The following is a 16,776-nucleotide window of genomic DNA, read 5'->3' as shown; positions in this document are numbered from 1 at the left end:
GATGGATGAATGGATGATGGATGGATGATGGATGGATGGGTGACAGATAAATATGCTTTTCCTGGGTTAGGCTTTTGTCCCTCTGTCCCTTCTGCCCAGGAAGCTCTCACTATCTCAGACTGGAGCTTTGCAGAGGTGTCCACGGTAGACCGGTTACACTCTCCGATCCTCCCTCATCACCCATCGAGGCATCGTCTTCGTTATCAGCAGCAGCAGCAGCTTGGTGCCAACCCCGCTGGCCCTGAGGAAGCCACAGTGAGAAAATCAGCCGGAGGGTGACATTCACCTGGGCACCGAGAGCCTTCTCCTGGGTTGGACAGAAAGGAGAGAGAGAGAGAGAGAGAGAGGTTAATATGTTCCCACTGTTCCATTCCAAATGGACTGTCGTTAACCTCCTGGCTGGAGGCTCCAGTGCCTGAAGGTTTGGAGACAGTCAGCCAAGGAGGCTGCAAACAGTGCCCCCCCCCCCTCCGCCCCCACCCCTTCTTCCTGGCACCCTTAGCACAGCGCAGAAAGCGTGGGTGGGGAACACAGCTCAGCTTTTATTTTTGGACCCAGGTCCCTAAAAATACTTCGGCTTCCCGCTGGCTCCGGCTGCCTGCTGACCTGAATGGACGGTACCCCCCCCACCCCCCTCTGTCCCTTGTCCTTTAATGGAGAAGGGCGGGGGGGACAGATGTGAGCGCGGGCTGGCGGGGCGGGGCCGGATGCAATGACATCAGGACCACGGAACGCCCCCCACGTGGCTATTGGCTGGCGTGGGCCCTGCGCCGGTGTCGATTGGCTGGCGCGCTTTTCGTCTCACTCTTAAAAGCGGCTCCGCGGGCGGCGGCGCGCATAGCTCTCCGCAGACAAGCGGTGGTGACAACCTGAGCTACCCCTGTAGCCGCCCGCGCTCCCCGGCACCTCTGCCTGGACCAGCCGCCCTCCTGCCCGGCGCAAGCATGGCCAAAGTAGCCAGGGACCTCAACCCGGGAGTCCAGAAGGTGAGCTGAGCTTCTGTCTTCCCCCAGGGTCTGCCTGTCCCCCTGTCCCACTGTCCCCTCTCCTGGGAGGGGCTGGGGACATCACCTGAAGACTTTGTCATGAGAAGCAAAGTTGTGGCATTGCAAGACCTTCCTAAACTGACTCTAGAAAACCTTTGTGTAAAAGTTTTTGCAAGGAGTCCTAGCTCTTAGGAAATGCTAATGATATCAGCATTGTGTTTTTGTTGTTGCTTGTTTGTTTTTTGTTTTTTTTGTAATTAATGGCAATCATGGTGTCTGGAGAAAGACCTATCCTGCCCTCTCCCTCCACCCTCATCCGATTAAGGGAAGGCTGGGGGTGTCCTGTCACAGCTACTAAGAATCTCCCTTTTGCTGGTATCCCCAAACACACACACATGGTTGTTTTTTTTCAGTTGGGATGGCATGGCAGTTCCAACACCAGCGAACAAAGGCCTGTCCCCACGCTCTGCTCATTTCAAGAAGTCTGGCCCAGAGCCCAGGCAGTCAGGGGTGAGCCCTGCAGCTCCCAGGATCACTGGTTACCTACCTGGACGCAGGGCCCCTGGGTCTCAGAGGCCCCAGAGCAGGCTTGGAGCAGAGGTGTGGAGACAGTGGCCACAGAGAAGCCTTGGGCATCCGGGCTCTAACCCTGCCGTCTGCAGCCGCACCTCTGACCTGGAAAGAGGCCATATGTGGGAGCCTCAGTTTCCCCGGTTCCCAGGTGGGTAGGCGTGATGGGCTTTTCTCACGGCATCTGTGACCATGTCAGGCTGCTGTGTGTCCCTGCCCCAAATAGTTAGTTCTCAAGAGTGGGTTCAGGGGACTTAGTCTTGCAAGTCACCCCACAACTACCCACGCACACACTCATGGTATCTGCCTCTGCTGTGGGGTGGGTAGAATGAAAGGAGAGACCCCCCCAAACCAAACCTAAACAAAACTCAAACCTCTTTAAGGCACAGCACCCGTGTCCCCTTTCCATAACCCCCCCCATTCCCTGCGGCACTGCAGTAGCCCAGCCCCAAACATCCCCCTCATGGGGAATCTAGGGGAACCTTCTGACTTTCTGCATATGGGGGGTGAGTTGTCTCTGGAATGTTCCATGTCCCTCTGTGGTTGTCTGGCCCCCTCAGCATTTGGATCAGCCCCCTTTAGGGGGTCTCTGAACATGCTAGTGAGTTCCCTGCTGGTCCCCTCTAAACAACCCCCCCATCTGCATCCTGGGCCTCTCTGCAGGCACACGCTGGCCCATGAGCAGAGCTGCAGAAGTGCCCAAACACCCGAGCTCTGGTGTTTGACCAGCAGACTGTGTTCACTGCTGCTATTGAGCTGGAAGTGCCCGGGTGTCTGTATGTATGAGCTGCACCACCACTCCACAACCCAAGCTCAAGCATAATGACAGGATTCAGGGTTCAGAGACGCCCTCACCCCCCCCCCCCACCTCAAGGAGAGCAGGTGCTCAGGCTGGGGATGTTCATGTGTGAATCTGGAGGTGCATGGACACACCTGTCAGGAAGCCCTCCTGTTCCTTGTCCCCTCTGCCTAGGCCTAGCTGTGCCATTAGGGGTCACAGGCAGAACCTGGCCTCCTCCTTGTCACCCTCCCACACCAGCCTCCTGGCCACCAAGGACTGGTTTTCCATGAGATCCAGTTACGGGCTTAGAGCAGGAATGTTGTGGACCGAGATCAAAGGGCCAGTGGGCTTCACCTCTAAGGGACAGTAGCAATTCAGAGGAAGGTCATATCTCTTTCTCTCTCTCTCTCATGCTTCAGTTTTTCTTTTTTTATTTTATTAGTGATTTAATATTGATTTATAAAATTATGAGATAACAGATATAATTCCACACAGTTCCACCACCAGAGTTCTGTGTCCCCATTCCCTTCATTGGAAACTGCAGTGGTTCTCCTCCCAAGGTCACAGATATGGTTGAGATATATATATATTCCTTTTTTTTTTATTGTCCTGCCTTCTCTTCCTTTCTAAGTCACACCTACACCTATTACTACTTCCAAGTGTCCTTCCTTTCTTTCCTCTTCTCTCTGGGTCCTGAAGAATTGGAATTTAGAGCCCTGTTGTCATCTTCCCCTAACATTTTTCCCCATCCGGGAGTATGGACCAAAATTCTTTTTTGGGGTGCAGAAGGTGGAAGGTCTGACTTCTGTAATTGCTTCTACACCGGTCATGGGTGTTGGCAGGTGGATCCATATCACCCAACCTGTTTCTGTCTTTCCCCTGAGGGGCAGGGCTCTGGAGAAGTGAGGTTAGAGGGCATATTGGTGAGGTTGTCTGCCCAGGGAAGTCAGGATGGAGTCATTATAGTATCTGCAACTTGGTGACTGAAAAATATACAAATACAATTCACTGTTTATCCTATTGAGGAAGGTCACCTCTTAGTGATCAGACTCAGGTCTTCAGCTCCAGGGCAGCCTAGGCACAGGAGGAAGGTGGTGGCCATACAAACCCCCCCCCCCCCACAAGACCTCTTATGTCCATTTCTCCTTTCAGTCTGCAGCAGTGCGGGGGGTGTTGATGCCATTTGGCTCCGGGACACAGAATCATGCTCAGGCTCTCTGAAACAACTTTACAGACTCTTAAAATTGCGATGAAGCGTATCACAAGGTGATAAAGGGCTTGAAATGACAGTGGGGGCTCTCCATCTGTCCTGCCCTCCTCCCCCAGGGAAAAGGAGGGTGCAGAGAACCCTGGCAGAAGTCAAAAGAAGGTCTTCAGGAGAGAGCAGAAAGTCCCCAAAGTGGAGTGGCCTGAGGTCACAGAGCCAATCCCAGAAAGAGAAAGAGAGCTCCCACCTGTCACATGCATGGTGGTGACACAGTTCAGACCCAACCCCACACGTATCTCCTGGCTGAATGCTCCTCCTGGCCATGGGGGTGGGGGTAGGGGTGTCACTTGTGTCCTTTTGGGGGACAGAAGGCCTGCTGAGTGCAGACCCAGTTCCTGGGTTCAGTGAAGTCACCACCTTTCCTTGGCCACAGAGAACCTTCAAGGCCAAATGCCATCTATCGCCCTTGAGTGAGCTCTCCCACTCTGGAGGGTGACCCCCCAGACAGCTCCCTCAGTGTAACTAAGAAAACTGGTGACCAAGTTCTGCTTTGTGTTTCCTCTATTCTGTCCTTGTTTCTCTACTTCTATGAGTGAGATCATCCCATATTCATTCATCCCTTTCTGGCTTGTCACACTTAACATAATCCCTTTAAGCTGCATCCACGGTGAGGTAAAACAGGTGACTTTATTATTCTTAAGAGCTGAGTAGTATTCCATTATGTATATAGACCACAACTTCCTCAGACACTCATCTGCTGTTGGACACCTGGGATGCTTTCGGACTCTGGAGAAGAATGACATGGAGTGTGTGTGTGTGTGTGTGTGTGTGTGTGAGTGTGTGTTGTGGGGTGGGGGGGTGCTTTCAGGTTAAATTTTTTTTTTATCTTAAATTTTTATCTTAAATTTTTTTATTATCTTTATTTGATATAGACAGCCAAAAATAAAGAGGAAGGGAGAGACAGAGAGACACCTGCTGCACTAGGTCACCACTCCTGAAGCTTTCCCCCTGCAGGGCGGGACTGGGGCCTTGAACCTGGAGCCTTGAACACTGTGAATTGTGTGCTCAGCCAGGCAGGTGTGCCACCACCCGGTCTCTCCCTCTCTGTCTCTCCGCACCTACAGGCACCCATCCAGCACCCTGGTGCTTAGTCCTGGGGTGACAGCTGAGTGTGTGGACCTCATTTGGGGTGAGTGTTTTGCAGACGCCTGCCTTGGTGCAATGGGAAATCACGTCCCCTGTGCCAATAACTGTCCTGTAAACTGTTAACCTCCCAAATTAAAAAAAAAAGTGTTTTTTTTCTTAATAAATGAATACTAGCAACTGGTGGCCTGGGAGGTGGCACAGCAGCAGAAGCAAAGGACTTGCCAGCAGGAGGCCCTCAGCATGCGCCAAAGTGATGTCCTGGCTCTCTCTCTGTCTCTCTCTCTGTCTGTCTGTCTGTCTGTCTGTCTTTTTTCCTCTCTCTCCCTCCCTCTCTTATTCTCATACACCAGTAAATTTTTAAGTAACAATAGTGGCAGCAACTAACATTCCTCCAGGCAGCTAGGGCTCTAGATCTGGAGGCTGGGATTCCGGCCTCTAGAATATTCCACTCCCCCCAGGCCAGGCGCCTCTGGGCCCCTGTGGGAACTGGGGGCGGCAGCACCCCCTCCCTGGGAGTCTGGCTGAGTCTTTGGGAGGGTGTGTTGGCCAGGCTGTCCTCAATGTTCCTAGTGACTATGGTCAAGGGAGCACTGGATGGTGTCTTCTGGTGGCCGATGGGGGGAAGGAGTTCTTGGGGACTATCCCAGCTAAGTGCTGTCCCTCTGCTGAGCCAGCTACTGGGCCTGGACCAGCTGTGACAGTGACTCTCATCTTTATTCCCACTCAGTCAATGCCAGAGCTGTTTCTGTGAAATGGCGCCTCCCCCTGGACACCACAGAGCCCCTGGACACCATACCCCCCCGGGATTCTGAGAAGGGGACCCCTTGGGTTCAGTGTGCCTGTGGGCCCAGGAGCCTCAGGCAGGGAGGACTGAGACCCCAGATCTCGTCCTGAGCCCCCTGGTTCTGTTTGTCTGTCGTGGGCAGGATGCCAGCTGGTCTCAGCCAGACCCGGGTGGGCATCGCCCTGCACGCTGCCCCCCTGAGTTCCTGTCCTGGCCTGGTCCACCCCCCACCATTACCCCCACCACGTGTCCTCAACCCTTCCGGCCTTCACCTTCAGTTCCTGCCCTGCTGGCGCCCAGCCTGGCTCCAGAGCCAAGGCAAACACCCCTCCCAGCACTGCCTCTGGCGGCCCCCTGTCTGGAAATAAGCTCAGCTGTCACCCCAGGACTAAGCGCCAGGGTGCTGGATGAGAGCCTGTAGGTGTGGAGAGACAGCGGGAGAGGGTGGAGGGGGAGGGAGGAGTGAGGGGAAGAGAGAAAAGAAAGAGAAGGGGAGAGAGAGAAGAGAGGGGGAGAGAAGGAAGAAAGAGGAGGAGAAAGGTATGGAGGGGGAGAGAAAGAAGAAAGAGAGAGGGGTGGGGGGCCAGTTTCTGGCGCACCTGGTTGAGCACACACGTTACAATGCGCAAGGACCCTGGTTCAAACCCATGGTCACCACGTGCAGGGGGAAAGCTGTGCGAGCTTCCACAAATCAGGTCTGCAGATGTCTCTTTGTCTTTCTCCCTCTCTTTCTCCCTTTCCACTCTTGATTTCTGTTAGTTCCTATCCAATAAATAAGTAACGATAATAAAAAAATAAATAAAAGAGAAAGAGGGAGAGAGAGAGAGAGAGGAGAGAATTAGAGGTCCAAAGCAGTACCCTCTGCAAAGATTCCCACCCACCTTCATTCCCAAGAGGGGCTCATCCTTCATCCAGAGGTGGCTGGCAGGGAGGGGCCCCCTCAGTGACAGGCCCAGTGCAGCCTTTCCTGGGAGCCTCCCTCTCCAGCCTCTGCATCCCAGCTTCCCAGAAGAGAAAGAGTGACAGGCCCAGTGCAGCCTTTCCTGGGAGCCTCCCTCTCCAGCCTCTGCATCCCAGCTTCCCAGAAGAGAAAGAGAGTCCCTGAGACCCAGGGGGCTTTTGACTCTCGGCATGAGAGCTTTTTGCCTTGTGATTCCATCCCTCCTAGGGGACACTATTTTTCTTTTCAATCTCAGAGAGAGAGAGAGAGAGAGAGATTGAGAGAGAGAGAGAAGGAAAGATAGCAGAGCACTGCTCCACTGCTCGGGGAGCTTACCCCTTGCATTGCAGAGCTCTCCCATGTGGTGCCCGGGGCCTGGAACCTGGGTCCTCGGTTTGCGGTAAAATGTGTGATCTATCAGGTGATCTACCCACCCCTGGCCCCCGAGTGGAGTTTGGGACAGAGAATCAACTCTCTCCTGGCTTGCTCACTGCACATGCAGGGAGGTGATTCTGACCCTCCGTGGAAAAGTGCTAGAGCCCAGAAGACTTACCTCCCCACTGCACCAGCGCCACTTACAGCCTTGGGCTGTCAGAGTCCGTTTCCAGGCAGGGGCTGGGTCGTCACAACTGCAACTACAGACAGATCTCTCCCTCTCTCTCCCAGGCACCTCTTCCTAGGAAGGCTAGGGCTTGGCCTCAGACCCACCTTCCTCCTGCCTCCAGCCCCTGCCCTATCCTGCCCCCACTCCAGCTGCACCCAGGTAGCAGCCAGTCCAGGGACAGACAGGCCCAAGACTCAGCTCTGCAGAAGACACAGGCCCATAGGAGGCAGTGAGAGAGGGACAGCTGCGGCTCCAGCCACCACCCTGTGGAATGCTCCCCACCACCCCGCCCCTGCCCCCCCTAACCCTGAGGGTTAGGCTGGCAGCTGCTCCAAGCTCCCCAGGGGAAGGGCCACCCTGAGCCCCTCCACAGAGTGACACTCCCACACAGTGGTCAGAAACATCTTGAACCCCCCAACTGGAGCTCTGCAATTTTTTTTTGACAGGACAGAGAGAAATGGAGAAGGGGGAGACAGAGAGGGAGAGAGACAAAGAGACACCTGCAGCATTGCTTCACTGCTTGTGAAGATCCCCCGACCCCTGCAGATGGGGAGGGGGACTCAAACCCAGGTCCTTGGGCATGGTGACTTGACACTCAAGTCTCCTCCCCCCCCCCCCCACACACACACGTCTTTCAATCACATGCATGTCAGTGGCTCCAGAAAGGCTTTCTTTCTTTTTTTTTTTTTTACTTTTTTTCTTATCTTTATTTATTTATTTATTTGATGGAGACACCCAGAAATCAAGAGGGAAGGGAAGATAGAGAGAAAGGGAGAAAGAGAGATACCTGCAGCCTTGCTTTACCACTCACAAAGCTTTCCCCCTGCAGGTGGGAACAGAAGGGCTCAAACCTGGGTCCTTGTGCATTGTAACATATGTGCTTAACTAGGTATGCCACCACCCAGTCAACCAGAAAGGCTTTCTTTTTTTTCTTTTTTTCTTCTTCCTTTTTTTTTTTTTTTTTGCCTCCAGGGTTATTGCTGGGGCTTGGTGCCTGCACCATGAATCCACTGCTCCTAGAGGCTATTTTTTTTCCCCTTTTGTTGCCCTGGTTGTTTTATAGTTGTTGTAGTTATTATTATTGTTTTTATTGTTGTCATTGCTGTTGGATAGGACAGAGAGAAATGGAGAGAGGAGGGGAAGACAGAGAGGGGGAGAGAAAGATAGACACCTGCAAACCTGCTTCACCGCCTGTGAGGCGATTCCCCTGCAGGTGGGGAGCCGGGTGCTCAAACAGGATCCTTATGCCAATCCTTGCACTTCGTGCTACATGCATTTAACCCGCTGTGCTACCACCCGACTCCCGAGAAAGGCTTTCTCTAAAGCTTTCCTGCAAGCCTCTTATAAAAGATCACAACCTAGGTGCACTGAAACTCCTCACTGGCCCAAACACACATTTGCTGTCTAGGCCTGAGGGTCCAATGGGGAGATTGAAGTGTTTTCACTGGACAGGACAGGGCTGGGTAAAGCCACCAGACCCACTTTCTGCCTCAAGGGCTGCTCTTTCACATGAGATACAGCCCCCTCTGTTTCTTCCTCAGAAAAGACATTTCCAATCAAGAGTCCTGAGATAGCTCAGTGAGCAAAAGACTGTGCATGAGGCCCTGCGTTCAAGTGCTGGTACTACATGGGAGCACCATGCACAGCACCAGGGGGAGCCCCATGGGGGGGTGGGCAGGGCTGTGGGGTCTCTCCTCTCTCAGCACCATGCACAGCACCCAGGGAGCCCCATGGAGGGTGGGCAGGACTGTGGGCTCTCTCCTCTCTTAGCACCATGCACAGCACCTGGAGAGCCCAATGGAGGGTGGAGCAGGGTTATGTGTGTGTGTGTGGGGGGGGGGGTCCTCTTCCTCACTGTCTACTTCTCAAAAACAATAAATAAAAAGTGAGCCAGACTAGTATCTCAGTGGCATAGTGGTGCATGCCTTCAGCCCTGAGTTCAATCCCAGCATTTTATTAAAAAAACAAAGGCACTCTAACACAGACTCTCTGAAAAGTTAAGTTCTTTCTACTACAAGACACAGACATGGATAGGAAGGGACTATGGTTATTGTTACAAGAGTCACCCACAGACCTCGAGGTCTCTTTACTGATGATAATGTGACTCAGAAAGTGCCCAGCTCTGACCAAATGCCCCTAAGCTTCCCTTGACCACCACCAGATGTGAACTCTCACCCCCATCAAGTCCAAGAAGCCATGTGCCACACATACAAAAAGGCTTTTATCCATGTCTCCTGGCCTTCTAGAAGACTAGCAGTGCTCTCTAGAGAAGGGCTGCTACACAGACCATGTCGGGAACCCCAAGACTCTAGTCCTGAAGTGACTAAGGAAGCAGTGACACCATAGAAAAAAAAGTAATAAATCAATCAAAATTAAAATCCTAGCCATCCTAGTGTCAGAACTTATACCATGGGAGAAGCACAGCTTCCAGAGTGTGGATCACCCTCCCAATCGCCTGGCCTGTCCGGCCCAACTTGTGGGCTCCCCAGTCACATGGCCCAGGACCAAAGCAAACACAGACCAAGCCCTGCCGTGAAATGAGACAGGCAAGGTGGGCCAAGCCCAGAGCCGCCTCTGCCAAGTCCCCCTTTGGAAGAACTGCACAGCACTGGGGTTCAGCCTCCAGATAGCTGCTCCAAATCCACATGCTCTGCTGGGGGTCGACTGCCCCCTCCTTTTTTCAAAGAGCAGATCCAGGGCCAGGCAGACAGTGCAGAGGTCCTGGGTTTGATCCCCGGTACCACCAACAACCTGAACCAGATGTGCCCTGGCAAAAAGAAGGAAGGGAGAGGGAGGGAGAGAGGGTGCCAGGTGGTGGCACACCTGGTTAAGTGCATATAGTACTAGGCACAAGGATCCACACAAGGAACTGGGTTCAAGCCCCAGTTCCCCACCTGCAGGAGGGGTCACTTCACAAGCATCTGTAGGTGTCTGTCTGTCTCCCTCTCTATCTCCCCCTCCTCTCTCAATTTCTCTCTGTCCTGTCCAATAAGATGGGAGGGAAATGGCTATGAGGAGCAGTAGATTCATAGTGCTGGCACTGAGCCCCAGAGATAACCCTAGAGGCAGAAAGAAGGAATGAAGGAAGGGAGGGAGGGAAGGAAGGAAGGAAGGAAGGAAGGAAGGAAAGAAGGAATGAAGGAAGGAAGGAAGGGGAGAAAGAGAGAAAGGTGACACTGGCTTCACTGTAAAAAGTAATCTTTGGCGAGAACTGTGAATGAGTCACTGCATCAAGCAGCCGGCTTGGTCAGCCCTGGGTGCGACAGAATGGACACGGAGACAGCCTGTCCCCAGTACCTGGGACGTGAGGGAGCAGTGCACAGACCCAGAGCATCTTTTACATGCATGAAGGTGACCGACTGTCACCAGCCCATCCTGAACACCCTGGCTTCATGTCTCCTTCAAGCTTCTGAAGGTCCGAAGGTTGGGGACATATCTTGACCCTGAGCCTCACTTTGGTCTCAGTGTCACTTGTCCTAGAGGGGCAGCCCTGGCCAGGCAGCTTCTCCTCTCTGGACCTGGTTTCTCCTCCTTTCAGAATGAGAACTCAGGGGCCTGGAGGTGGTGCACCCAGTTAAGCACACATAGTACAATGGCAAGTGCAAAGATCCAGATTCGAGCCCCCGGCTCCCCATCTTCAGGGGAGACGTTTCACGAGTGGTAAAGTAGGTCTGCAGGTGTTACTCTGTCTCTCTCTCCCTCTCTATTTTCCCTCCCCTCTCAATTTCTCTCTGCCCTGTCCAATAAAATGGAAAAAATGGGGAGTCGGGCGGTAGCACAGCGGGTTAAGAGCATGTGGCGCAAAGTGCAAGGACTGGTGTAAGGATCCCGGTTCGAGCCCCCGGCTCCCCACCTGCAGGGGAGTCGCTTCACAGGCAGTGAAGCAGGTTTGCAGGTGTCTATCTTTCTCTCCCCCTCTCTGTCTTCCCCTCCTCTCTCCATTTCTCTCTGTCCTAACAAGGACGACATCAATAACAACAACAGTAATAACTACAACAATAAAACAACAAGGGCAACAAAAGGGAATAAATAAATTAAAAAAAAAGATTTAAAAAATGGAAAAAATGGCCACCAGGAGCAGTGGATTTGGAGTGCTGACACCGAGCCCCAGTGATGATCCTGGAGGCAGAGAGGGAATGAGCCACCATTCTCCCATGAGACAATTCAGTGAGATACAGTGCTCTCGACCACCCTGGCACTCAGATGAGGGGGTTCTCCTACTACTACTGAAGCCCTCACCTCACAGAGGTCTCTCAGGGGTCACACCCCCCCCCCCCCCCCCGCAAGAGGCCAAGCCTAGCTTCCATCCGTCACGTGTGTCTGCTTCCAGATCAGATTTCAGGACCTTGTCTTTGTGGCTAATCTTAGGCCACAGACAGACACACTGTGACCACTTCACCTGCAGCAGTTTGCCTTGGGGTGTCTGGCTGCTACACTTTTATTACTCATTTATTCTCTTTCTTAGATGGGTTTATGATTTTATTTTTATAAGAGAGAAAAAGAAATGGGGGCCGGTGGTGGTGCGCCTGGTAGAGCACACAGGTCATCTGCCAGGATCCGGGTTTGAGCCTCCCCCTCCCTTCACGAGTGGTGATGCAGGTCTGCAGGTGTCTCTATCTCTCTCCCTTTCTATGTCCCCCTCCTATTTCAATTCTCACTATCCTGGCAAATATAAATAGTAAGAAAAAGAACGAAAGGAAGGAAAGAAGGAAGGAAGGAAGAAAAAAGAAAGGAAAAAAAAGATGGCTGCTAGGAGCAGTAGACTTGTAGTGTCAGGAACAAGAGATGCATAGTACCAGCACTGAGTCTGGCGGCAACCCTGGTGACAGTAAAAAGAAGAAAAAAACAGTGGTCCAAGAGGTGGTGCAGTGGATAAAGCATTGTACTCTCAAGCATGAGGTCCCAAGTTCAATTCCCAGCAGCACATGTACCAGGATGATGTCTTTTTCTTTCCTTCTTTCTTTCTTTCTTTCTTTCTTTCTTTTCTCATATATTTCTCATTAATATATAAATAAAAATCTCTAAAAAGAAAAAGGAAAAAAGGAAAAAGAAAAGAGGAAAACAGGCTTAGGTGGTGGTGCCCCTGGTTAAGCGCACACATCACAGTGCACAAGGACCCAGGTTCAAGCCTGTGGCTCCCATTTGCGGGGGGAAAACTTCACGAGTGGTGAAGCAGAGCTGAAGGTGTCTCTTTGTGTGTGTGTCTCTCTCTCTTTATATTTCCCCTCCCCTCTCAATTTCTCTCTGTCCTATAAAAAGAAGAGAAAAAAGAAAAGAAAGAAGAAAAAATAGTTGTTAGGAGCAATGGACTTATTAATAAATTAATATATTTTTTTAAAAGGGAAAAGAAGAAAACTATAAATAAAAGAAAAAAAAAAAGAAAAGTAAGAATATGTGTTAGGGAGCCAGGCAATGTGCACCCAGTTAAGTGAACACTGTACAAGGTGCAAGGACCCATGCAAGGATCCAGGTTCGAGCCCCTGCTCCCCACCTGCGGGGGGGGCAGCTTCACAAGTGGTGAAGCAAGGCTGCAGCTGTCTCTGTTTCTCTCTCCCTCTCTGTCTCTCTGCCCCCTCTCAATTTCTTTCTGTCCTACCCAATAAAATGGGGAAAAAAGAAAAAAAAATGGCCGCCGGGGCGGTGAATTTGTAGTGCTGGCACCAATAACCCTAGAGGCAAAAGAAAGAAAGAGGGAAGGAGGGAAGGAGGGAAGGAAGGAGGGAAGGAGGGAAGGAAGGAAGGAAGGAAGGAAGGAAGGAAGGAAGGAAGGAAGGAAGGAAGGAAGGAAAGTGGGTCAGGAAGCTTCCCTCACAAAGTCACCAGCTCAGTCCTGTCCCAGCATCTGTCATGCAATGAAGGTGAGTGTCCGGCACTGGCATTGAAAGAGGCCTTTCCACCTTGGCTGTGGCCAGCCTGGGTCAGCTCTCTGTGAAGACAGACAGGACAGCAGTCATACCAGAGACCAAGCCAGGAAGCAGAGAGTGAAAGGTTTCAGAACAAGGGGTTGGGGGCTCCCCCAGTACAGGACCCCAGGAAGCATAGCCTGACACCCCTGGCACTTAAAAGCCAGAGAGGAGGTGCTTCCCAGAGATAGAAGCAGAGATAAATAGAGACCAAAGGGGGAGATAGAGAGGGAGAAGGAAAAAGAGAGAGACCCGCAGCACTGCTTCACCACTTTTGAAACTTCCACCATTACAGGTGGGGACCGGGGGTTTGAACCCGGTTCCTTGCACATTGCACATGTAACATGTGCAATCAATCAGGTGTACCACCACTTGGCCCCTACACCTTTTTTTCTTACTGGATAGAGACACAGATAGGGAGAGAGAGAGAGAGCGAGACACCTGTAGCCCAGCTCCACTGCTCATGAATTTTTCTCCCTGCAGAGGGGACTGGGGGCTTGAACCTACGTCCTTGAACGTGACATTATATGCACGTAATCAGGTGCACCACTGCCCGGCCCCCTCCATTACAATTTCTGACTTGGTCTAAGAATGCGGCCTGTGCCCCAGAAACCAGAGCAGTTGCAGCACTTGACTGGTGTTAAAATGCCACCAGGGTCCTAGGTTTGCATGTCTTTGTCTTTTGCGTATGAAATAGAAAAGAATAAGATAAAATAGTCCATGAGCCCAGGTGATGGCCTGCTGCTTCCCGGCACGTGGAGTTAGGGAGCTATTACCCAGAGAAGAGGCAGCACTTGATGGAACAACTTGGCTTGCTCAGATCTCATGGTCCACACAGCCCCAGGAGGGCAGGCTCTGTATTGGGAGCAGCGGTGGTGGTGGGTGACTAGGGGCTTCCTCAGGACCCTGCAGGGATCCTGGGACCTGGGAAACTCTGAGGCCATTGCAGGGAACATCGCTTCTTCTGGGAGTGGGGCTTGTTTGGTCCACTTCTGCAATGCAGGCTTTTTGTCAGATTAACTTTATACCATGTTTGTTACAATGGTCTCAGTTAGTAGATTGGGGGGGGGGGAGTTACTCTCCCAGAAATCACACTAGTTTTCAGATAATTCAACTATGTGCACACCCAGTCTCTGGATGTGTGGATGAGCCTGTGTAAGTTAGACATTGGAATTTTAGCAGTTACTTCTTTTCTCCTCTTTCTCTTTCTTTCTTTTTAAGAATTACTGAGGATAAGGATAGATAGCATAATGGTTCTCATACTAATGCTCCAAAGTTCCAGGTTCAATTCCCCACACTACCATAAGCCAGAGCTGAGTAATGCTCTGGTTAAAAATATATATATATATATACTGAAAGGAGTCCTACAGTACAAGAAAAGAAGTAAAGAAACTCAAAAATGAGGTCATATAGAAATGGGGACTCGGGGCTGGGCAGTAGCACAACGGGTTAAGCGCACGTGGTGCAAAGCACAAGAACCGGCATAAGGATCCCAGTTCGAGCCCCCGGCTTCCCACCTACAGTGGGGGTCGCTTCACAAGTGGTGAAGCAGGTCTGCTGGTGTCTTTCTCTACCCTTCTCTGTCTTCCCCCTGCTCTCTCCATTTCTCTCTGTGCTATCCAACAACAACAGCAATAACAACAATAACAACAATAGAAATGAAGAAAAAATGGCTTCCAGGAGCAGTGGATTCATAGTGCAGGCACAGAGCCCCAGCAATAACCTTGGAGGCAAATGAAAGAAAGAGAGAGAGAGAGAAGGAAAAGAAAGAAATGGGAATTCAAACAACAGCAACAAAAGGAGTGAATGTAGAGGAAAAGGGAGGGAAGAAAGGATAAAGTTAGAGAACCAAGGCCAATCATCAACGACCCAGACATGAGAATAGAGACTCTAAGATGTCCACCTTTGACTCACCTTGGCTGGAAGCAGAAGGATAGGTGCTGGGAGGAATGAATCAGGAAGAAAGGGATGAATACAGGGAGACAGAGTTTCAAAGGGAGAACACAGGGTGAAACCCAGATTCTTTTTAAATTTTTTATTATCTTTATTTATTTAGTGGGCAGAGACAATCAGAAATGGGGATAAGAGGGAGAGGGGAGGGGAGGAAGAGAAACAGAGACATCTGCAGCCCTGCTTCACCACTCGCAAAGCTTCCCCCGCTTGCAGGTGGAGAGCGGGGGCTTGAACCTGAGTCCTTGTGCACTGTGACATGTGCACTCAACCAGGTGTGCCACCTCCCGCCCCACCCCCCACCCCGCCAAATCCATTTTTAAGAGGCTGAAATTCTCTAACAGGTGCACTAGCCGGTCAGGCTGCAGAGCTGGGGGTGGAAGGTGGACTGTTACAGCACTTCAGGGGCAGAATGAGGGTCCTGGCCTGTTTTGCCGGAGAAGCCCTTCCAGAATCTGGGGTTGTCACCTTCAAGCCCTTGCCCACCCCACAGGACCTTTGCTCTGCAGATTCCTCCACTGACTACATAGCGACTCTTCCTGACTTGGAGCAGAACTTCTCTGTGGGCTTCTTCCCACTGCTGTTCTATTTCCATAGCACCAGATGGCACAGCCATAATAATTATTATTATTTTTACCAGCATTCCACTTCTGGTTCACCAACCAAACACTGTTCACAGGTCAGCACTCAGGTCCCAGTTTCTGCCCCTTGTACCTGTGCTTTTGCTCCTGACTTCTGAGGGAGACTGAAGACTCCAGTGAGTGACCTTGGCTCTGTGCCAGGAGGGACGCTTCCTGCCCATCCCTTCCGCATCCTGCTGGGAATGTCACTCCCCCACCCCTCCCTGTGTTGAGCTCATGGTTGACAGCCAGCTACAAGACTGTAGGATGAAGGGGTCTAGCTCCACAGCACACCCACCACCACAGTTCTCTGTCCCCACCTCCCACCGCCCCAAAGTCACCACCAGAGTGTTCATAAGTCTTAGTTTGCTTGCTTCTGTTTTTTTTCCCTCCGTCCCTCCCTCCCTTCCTTCCTCTCTCCCTCTCTTTATTTCTCTCTTTTTTTGTTTTTTTGCACGCTCATGTGAATCAGATCCCTAGGTTCCACGTATGAGTGGAGCCATCTGGTAGCTGTCTTTCATCTCTTATTTCACTAAACATCATCACCTCCAATTCTTCCCACTTTCCCCCCAAAAGAAATATATAGTCCATAACTTCTTTTTAAAGTGTGTTTGTATTTATTTATCTTGGATAAATACAGAAATTGAGAGGAAAAGGATGGAGGTAGAGAGATACCCGAGGCTCTACCTCACCATTGTGAAGCTTCCTCCCTGCAGGAAGGGAGCTGGGGGCTTGAACCCAGATCCTTGTGCATGGTGCACTAAGCCAGCCCCATCCCATCACTTCTTTAGCCAGTCCTCTGTGGATGGGCATTTAGGCTGCTTCCATTCTTTAGCTGTTGTGAAAAATGCAGCTGTGAACACAGGGGTGTGTGTGTCCCTTCACATTAGTGTTTCAGAGTCCACTGTTTTTGTCTGTTTGCTTTTTCCAGAACGCAGCTCTGGCCTTCTGGTGGTGCTGGGGACTGAATTTAGAGAAGTCTTTTATATAAACATTATGCTATCTTTCTAGCTCTGTATGTCCTTTGGATAAATGCCTAAGACCAGTATTGCTGGATCATAAGGTAATTCCATGTTTACTTGTTCGAGAACTGTCCATACCGTCTTCCAAAGGGACTGTACCAGTTTGCATTCCCACCAGCAGTGCAGAGTAAGAAGGTCAGTTCTATCCACAAAGCTCACCTGGTTCTTGGACAAGCACATAGGGAATAAGTCGAGAGAGACTAGGACAGACAGCTTGAAAGCACTCAGAGGGCGGGAGTAGATAGCATCGTGGATATGCAAAG

General features: G+C 51.3%; 1 protein-coding gene across 1 annotated transcript in view; it reads left to right on the top strand.

Moving 5' to 3' along the window:
- Positions 1 to 721: 721 nt before the first annotated feature.
- Positions 722 to 16,776, top strand: part of LMCD1 (LIM and cysteine rich domains 1) — a 40,356-nt gene continuing 24,301 nt past the window's right edge. The window contains exon 1 of the mRNA XM_007522259.3: positions 722 to 986. Within this exon, the coding sequence (XP_007522321.2) occupies positions 945 to 986 (42 nt within the window). The 5' untranslated portion in view covers positions 722 to 944. The remainder of the gene's footprint in view (positions 987 to 16,776) is intronic.

Source organism: Erinaceus europaeus, chromosome 21 (assembly GCF_950295315.1).
Source record: "Erinaceus europaeus chromosome 21, mEriEur2.1, whole genome shotgun sequence".
Taxonomy (NCBI): Eukaryota; Metazoa; Chordata; class Mammalia; order Eulipotyphla; family Erinaceidae; genus Erinaceus; species Erinaceus europaeus.
This window is presented reverse-complemented; position numbering and strand designations above follow the sequence as displayed.